This window comes from Triticum aestivum, chromosome 5B (genome assembly GCF_018294505.1).
Source record: "Triticum aestivum cultivar Chinese Spring chromosome 5B, IWGSC CS RefSeq v2.1, whole genome shotgun sequence".
Lineage (NCBI taxonomy): Eukaryota > Viridiplantae > Streptophyta > Magnoliopsida > Poales > Poaceae > Triticum > Triticum aestivum.
In genome coordinates this window covers 423,048,065-423,056,104 of record NC_057807.1, presented here as the reverse complement: position 1 = coordinate 423,056,104, position 8,040 = coordinate 423,048,065, and the positions used below count along the sequence as shown (strand labels likewise).

General features: G+C 47.9%; 1 protein-coding gene across 1 annotated transcript; it reads left to right on the top strand.

The window, feature by feature from the left end:
* Positions 1–6,809: 6,809 nt before the first annotated feature.
* LOC123116289 (uncharacterized) lies at positions 6,810–7,614 on the top strand. Its single transcript, XM_044537269.1, has 2 exons — positions 6,810–6,865; positions 7,227–7,614. The coding sequence occupies exons 1-2, from the start codon at positions 6,836–6,838 to the stop codon at positions 7,545–7,547; spliced, it is 351 nt and encodes a 116-aa protein (XP_044393204.1). The 5' UTR covers positions 6,810–6,835; the 3' UTR covers positions 7,548–7,614.
* Positions 7,615–8,040: the final 426 nt, after the last annotated feature.

The following is an 8,040-nucleotide window of genomic DNA, read 5'->3' as shown; positions in this document are numbered from 1 at the left end:
AGCCGCGTCTGCCCCCCTTTTCCCCCCATCGTTTCCATCATGATTAGCGCCGTCCCGCTCGCGCCCGAAGCTCGTGACGACCTCGTGCTCACCGTGCCCGCGTCCTAACCGTGAACCGCCGCGCCACTGCAGCCACGCCCGCATCGGCTGCCGCTCGCCGAGTCCGCCTCTGCCCCTGTCCCGCTGCTCGCCGCCCGCGGCGTTAGTCCGCCGCAACCATGGCTTCCCCCGCTCCCGCCTCGTCGGCCACCACCCACTAGTCGCACCGGCGCCGTCCCTTGCCGCGGCCTCGCCCGCCATCTGACCCGCCCGGGTCTGCCCCCTCGGGCACGTGCCCACAACCGCTGCACCCGCGTGCCCGCTAGCCCCTGTGCCACTTACATGTGGGGCCCTGCCCCTAAAAACGAAAATAAAAGGTTTAAAAAAGAGTTATTAATAATAATAAATAAAAGTAAGTAATTAATTAAATAACTTAATTAATCCTGTTAATTAACCTAATTAACTTATTAACTAATTAAACTGTTAAATTAGTGTTAGTCAATGTCAACCGGGACCCACGTGCTAGTTTGACCAGTCAAATAGACTGTTGACTGATGACATCATGCTGATGTCATGCTGACACAGTAATGGCTTTTATCTATTTAAATTGATTCTGTTAATTTTGAAAATGAATTAAAACTTTGGAAATTAATAGAAACTAATCCGTAGCTTGGATGAAAAGTTTTATACATGAAAGTTGCTCAGAACAACAAGACAAATCCGAACGCGCGGTCCGTTCGTCCGCCACACGTCCCTAGCATAGCGAACATGCAACCTTTCCCCTCCGGTTCATTAGTTTGACAGACGTCCGGTATCAGGAAAACCTTCCCGGATGTTATCACCCTTCGCCAGTATTGTGTAGCACCGCGTTAGAACACGTCTAGCTCTGCCTGTTGTCATGTTATGCTCTTGCTTGCTATGTATTTACTGTTTTCTCCCCCCTCTTCTCTTCGGTAGACCCCGTGACGGCTGCCGATGCCGCTATGATCGACTACGTCGACGACGACCCTCCTTCTCGTCTGAGCAACCAGGCAATCCCCCCCCCTTTGATCATCCCGATATTGCCCATTCTATACTCTCATGCTTGCATTACATTTTGCTACTGTTATTGTTTGCTCCTATTCTGATGCATAGCCTGCTTTTGTACCTGCTATTGTTACCTACCTGCTTATCCTAAACTGCTTAGTATAGGTTGGTTAGTGATCCATCAGTGACCCCCACATTGTCCTTGTTGCCCCTGCTTCATCTCCGATGACTCGATCAACGTTATCGATGACCAGAGCCTGACACCTCACATCACATCACGCCCCTTTAGTTGCTTGAATCTGTAGAGCTACTATCGAGTGTCGAGGGTGATCCCTCATAACGCACTCCTGATGATAATTCTGTAGTGTAGCTATTCAGTCGTGGTCAACGAGGGTGGTTCCTCGTTCATCATTCCTGATACGGCTCTGTCGTGCAACACCTCAAGTGTGAACCTCGAGGGTGGATCATCTTACGTTCACCTTGATGATTACATCGAGTGGAATCCTCCGTGGGTGATTCCTCGGGTTTTCCCCTTGATGTTTGGACACACGGTTACCTTGACTTTACTTCAGACCATTGTTGAAGTCGGGTCGGCCCTGAGGGGTACCCACGAGTTGATGTGAAAGTCGGGCGGGCCCGTAGAGCACCCGCGAGTTTTCCACATGGTACGACCGGGCAGTCTGGGCCCTTGCCGTAAGTCCACGAGATGGGGCGACAGGGTCACATTATCGTGAGTGTCTGCTCGTCTCCGCGAGCCCCCAATGCACTAACAGGTTTGAATATTTGTTCTGAGTTGGCCTCTGGCCTTTACGCACTAACCACCACGCGAGAATAGTTATGGGCCTCGACGTCGCAGTATCAGCCGAAGCTTTGTCAGACGTCCAGTTCAGCATTGTGGGCCTGTCGGGCTAGTGCCATCCAGTATGAGGTGATGCTCGTCCCAGCTCATCGCACAACGACCCGGAGTGCTGCGGGCGATGGGCCCAAGACCCTGGAGTGCTTAGGATGTAGACCGGCAGGGACCTCTCCGCTGAGCCTCGGTAGGGCTGCGATGTGTTGATTTTCCGAGGCCGGGCATTGACCCCAGAAAGGTGTGTCCGGCCAGAGTGATCGAGCGTGTTAGGTAATGTGGTGCACCCCTGCAGGGAAGATATATATTCGAATACTGTGTCCACGGTAATGGACGTTCAAACTTGTATCCTGATCTTATACAACTAAAAATGGATACTTGATATGTGATGGATATGTGGCTTCGAGATTGCTTTCCCGCACGGAGTCGGGGAAGGATCTCTGGGCGTTGATGTTACAAGATGTTTGTTAAATATTAAACTGCTACTCTTTACTCTTATGCTGCAAGATGCTTGGAGCTACTTGAGGATGCTAGTCTTTGATAGGCTAGGCCTTCCCCCCTCTATTCTGGCATTCTGCAGTTCAGCCCACAGATATAGCCCTTCCATTTGATACCAATGCATACTTAGTATAGATCTGATGCTTGCGAGTACTTTGGATGAGTACTCACAGTTGCTTTGCTACCCATGTTCCCCCTTCCTTCTTCTTTCCGGTTGATGCAACCAGATGGTGGATCCCTGGAGCCAGATGCCACAGCTGACGGATGCTGCTACTTGGAGACCGCCGACGACCAGGAGTAGTTAGGAGGCCCCAGGCAGGATGCCTTGCCTCTTCGATCATTGTTGCTTTTGTGTTTGCCTTCTTAAGGCATCCTTGTTTAACTTATGTCTGTACTCAGATATTGTTGCTTCCGCTGACCCTTGTGTCTCGAGTTTTTGTATTCGAGCCCTCGAGGCCCCTGGCTTGTAATATGAAGCTTGTATTCTTTTATTTGTGTTTAGAGTTGTGTTGTGATATCTTCCTGTTGGGGATATAACTATTTGAGTAAGCCGCCCAGGAGGGGCCGGGTTACGCAAAGAAGACTTACCAGAGAGAAGGCCCAAGACCAAAGCATGAAGATGGTGGTTCATAGAGGGCTTAAGGCCCACAAGCGACTTAAGGCCCGTTGTAGTAAACCGCCATAATGGCATGACTTGTATCATAAGGTAGTTTTAACTAGCCACCGAGTCGGACACTGTTATAAGCCGACCGAGACTCTGTAGGCCACAGGGCGTCAACCCGTGTATATAAGGGGACGACCTGCTGGCGGTTTAGGGTAAGAAACAACTCATCGAGAACCGGGCATAGCATATCTCGCTCCCTGGTCATCGAAACATCAATACCAACCCAACTAGACGTAGGCCTTACCTTCACCGTAAGGGGCCGAACTAGTATAAACCCTCTCGTGTTCTTTGTCCCGATTAACCCCTTCAAGCTTCCTAGTTGCGATGGCTCCACAACTAAGTCCTTTCACGAGGACATCTGCCGTGACAATTCCACGACAGTTAGTCCCGGCCGGCTTATAATAGTGTCTGGCTCGGTGACTAGTTAAAACTACCTTATGATACAAGTCATGCATTATGGCGGTTTACTACAACGGGCCTTAAGTCGCCTGTGGGCCTTAAGCCCTCTATGAACCGCCATCTTCATGCTTTGGTCTTGGGCCTTCTCTCTGGTAAGTCTTCTTTGCGTAACCCGGCCCCTCCTGGGCGGCTTACTCAAATAGTTATATCCCCAACATTAGGCCCCGGATTGATTTGAACCTGTTCATGTCAATCTTAAAATACCTCATGGAACTATCCTTAGTCTTTTGTCTTGCATGAAGGTTTTAACCCGCCGTGACGTCATCATCTGGATCCGGGTTAAGTCTCCGTGACGTCATCTTCAATAAAACTTATTTTTACTCTGTCATATCTTCCAACGGATCTTTGCCTTTACTGACCATCCCGAGAATCGAGGCGTCGGGGCCGCTGGATAATGATGTTTTGGTCTCCTCGTTTCTCGCGCCATCTCGGTCAGTCTTCCTTTATAAATAGAGCGACCTAGGTCTTTCACTCTTCCTTCTTTCAGTCGTCCTCTTCCTCTTGCTTCCTCTCGAGCTCCGCCACCGCCGCCGTCGAACTCCTCGTCTTCACCGACTCGGGCCGCTGCATCAACCTGACTCTGACCAGAGATCGACGGCGAACCTCCGCAGCTCGTCCACATCCGTGAGTTCCTCTCCTTCCCTTTCTTAGATCTGCATTGGGACTTTGTCGAATTCATCGGCGTTCATCACTGCCCGACGCAAACCCTCGCTAGTTCTTACCTCTAATGCCCTGTTTAGATCGTAAAAACTACGTAGAACTGCTGCGGTACTTGTTTGTGTTGATCTTGCATAGAAATAGATCTCATTTCCCTTGTTTGGAAACCCTCTTCGAGTGTATGAACTTCTCTGCCCTGTTTTTAGGTCTAGAAAATTTTCTTTTCAGAGCAATATTTTGATCCAGAGTAATAACTGTCATCTGTGAAACTTGTTTTTATCACCCGGAAAACTTCTTCTGGTAAATGCCCTTAAACACAACTGTCGAGGTGTCTGGCTTAACTAAATGACACAGAACCTTAATTGCTCCTCATGACCTGAAGAATTTTGAACTACGCTTGATACTTGTAGCGGGTTAAATATTGTTGCACAGTCATCCTTATATCATTAGGCCCCTTATTAAGCCGCCACCTTGAATAATTGGGACATTTCTTTCGGGTTAAAATTGAACAGGATCTTCTTATTTTGTCATAGGCCAATTTGTTGTCATGGCTCCTAAGACTACCAAGGCCCCTGTGACCTGCAATTGGGTCCCATCCATAGTTACCAAAAGTAAACTGGCTGAGTTCGTGAAATCTGGCCATCTGCCAAAAAAGGAGGTCATGTCTTATCGTGCCCTGACCCGTCTGAAGAGAGGCCTCAACCCAAAGATGGGGAGGTAATAATTTTTACAAATCATTTGAGCCGGGGATTTGCCCCTCTCGGGTCAAAATTCTTCAGAGAGGTTTTGAATTTCTTTGACCTTAGACCTCAAGACATCGGACCCAATTCCGTGTCAAATATTTGTAATTTCCAAGTCTTCTGCGAGGTGTACGTGGGAGAAGAGCCAAGTCTGCTATTGTTCAGGGAATTTTTCTATATGAACCGGCAAAATGAACGTGCCAACGGGCCCAGTCTTGAGCTTGGCGGCATATCGATCCAATGACGGAGAGACTACCTTTTTCCTTATGCTGAGCTGCCGAGTCACCCAAAATCTTGGAACCAAACGTGGTTCTACTGTTAGAACACTTCTCCGGCTGATGAGAAGCCTCTGCCCGGCTTTCGCGCCCTGCTCCTTGAGTCCAACCATCCGCTAGAAGACAAACTGACGGCCATTGAACGTCTACCTCTCAACCCCACCATCAAGAAAATCAAAGCTCTCTTGGGAATAGGTTTAAACGACGTCGATCTGGTCCGAGTCTGGGTTACGTGGCGAATACTTCCATTAAGCCGCCGTTCCGGCTTAATGTGTACTTACACAGGCGAAAAAGATGACCCGTTACGCCATAGCCCTGACGACTTACCAGATGATGTGGTAGATGCTACGACCCAGTCACTGCTGAAGGAAGGCACTGTTATGAGTAACACCTTCGGCTTACTTCCCTTTTGCAAGAAGAATCCGGCCCCTCCAGTAAGTTATCAATCTTAATAAATGTTCTTCACTATGTTATACCTTTTTTGGTACTCATAATTCCTTATTCTTTCCACAGGCTGACGATAACTTCTGGAAGGCCAAATATGACCATGAGGCTGCCAAACAAGCCAGGACAGCCAAAAAAGCCGAAAGGAAAACTGCCAAAGCGGGAACCTCAAAGAAGAAGAAACCCAGCGCCTCCGACTTACTCAGATTGGAAGATAGTTCTTCGGATGATGAAGAGGTAATCTTTAGATTTTCTTAATTCCCTTGGTATTACCTGTCTGACATTCTATCCCTTCAGGAGGATACGGGGAACAGTCAAGCAGCCAATGAAGAGGTAACTATAATCTCCTCCAACTCAGAGCCTTTGCCAAAGCAAAAGATCCGAAGGGTGACCTAGAAAGTAAGATTTTCACATGCTCTTGCTTATCAAGATCCTCAATTTCTTTTGAAGCAACAACAGCTTGAGAACCGGAGGCAGACCTGGAACAACAAGGATGCGGAACTCTCCTCCGGCTTACCTGACGTAACCAGGAAGCGTCGGACTGAGGTTATCTCCGATTTACGTTCTGTTTTACCTTTAACGGGCTTAATTCGTCATCCTCTCAATTCGTCTGACTCCAATTATCAGGATACCTCTCCTTCTTCCGGTGAATCCATGCAGTCAAACATGCCGGCTTTCAAAACTGCTCCCGGGTAATGTAACCTTATGCACTTTAAACTTTACTTTACCCATGCTGGCGTATTCATCCTTCTGCCTTTGTTAACAGCATGCAAGTGAGGCCAGCAAGAGGGCGAAGAAGAATAAGCCGTCCCAAGACCCGATTATAACTGAACCGGTGATTAATGCATCTGCTCCAGACAGCTCTGCCCATCATCCGCCGCCTGATCCGGCTTCTGATATTCCAGTGCCAACTTCTGATCCGCCTGCTGAAGATACTCTCAACACAATTGACCCGGAGACTCCTAGCCCGGTCAAGACAAATGAACCGGAAGTGGAGATTGTGAGGTCTCAGTTTGTTGAACCAGGGCGGCCTACCGTCCTTGCCAAATGTTCCGCCAAGGAAGAACTTGCCGAACGCCGAAAAACCAAGCAGGACATTACTGATTACACTCACTTAAGCATTGGTGATATAGTCTCGGGCTATCTGAATCAAGTGCATAATAGCCGTGACCTGGAAATTGACATGGTAAAAAAAATACAACACAAATCTAAGGTATAACTTATACTTTTTTACCTGAGTCTTACATACTGTACCAGCCCCCAAGTCTATTGCTTATGAATAAATATGTTGTAGACTTAGAAATCTGCTTTTATTAATTGAGCCGGTTCAAAGAGAATATATTTAACCCGGTTATAACATGATAGTTGTAAATTTGCAATATACATTAGTCCCCAAGTGTCAAGTATCTTTACTTGTAAAGTGCTTGAGACTTAATATGTGTGACCCGGTAGGATAAGTTTAAAATTCTTCAGCATACATTAGCCCCCAAGTGCCAAGTATCTTTACTTGTAAAGTGCTTGGGACTTGAATGTTATCTTACTATAATCCTTACCATAACCTGGTGTCAATGCAGGCTGCCATAAGTCAGTTTGAATCGGAGCTTGCTGTCCTGAAGAACCGTCTGGAAACCCAAGAACTTGAGACTCAGAAGGCTAACTCCAAATTTGACTTCAGTGTCTCTGAAAATGAGAAGCTGAAGAAGAATTTTGAGTCGGAGAAGGAAACTTGGGCTGATGAGAAGGCTTCCCTGGTGACTCGGGCCGAAACAGCAGAAGCATCTCTCGCAGAAGCAACAACCGAGCTGTCCGACTTAAAACGGCAGATATCTCAAATGGTTTCAGCCATCTTCAGTAAGTTATCGTGCAAAACTTCCAACCTTGTAACCTTACAATGACTATTGTAATAATTACTTCCGGCTGACTGTTATACTTGTGCACATACAGGCCCCAGGAGTACCAACCTAAAGCAAAACATGCTGATCAAGCTTAAAGCAGTTTACACCTTAGTGGAACAGCTATACTCTAGGTCACAACGTGCCTTGGCCGTTGTAGCCTTATCAACTCCACATCCCCGCCTTCTGCAAGACGTATTGAAGAGCCTCGCTTTTCTTCCTCAGCGGATCCAAGACTTAAGGCGGGCGTTCTCAAGAGCCGGAGCCGTAGCCGCATTGAGCCGGGCTAAAGCATGGCTCCCAAAACTAGACCCGGCCGACCTTGCCCTTGGATACCCAAGTCTGAAGGAGGACGACACTGCATTTGACGACCATGACTTCACCGCCTGTGTCAAAGCCATACGTCACGTGGCAACCCTTATTGGAAACGACACTAATCTTAGCAAGTATGCACCGGCTTATGACAGTGAAAACCGGAGAATTCCAAACGCTCCAT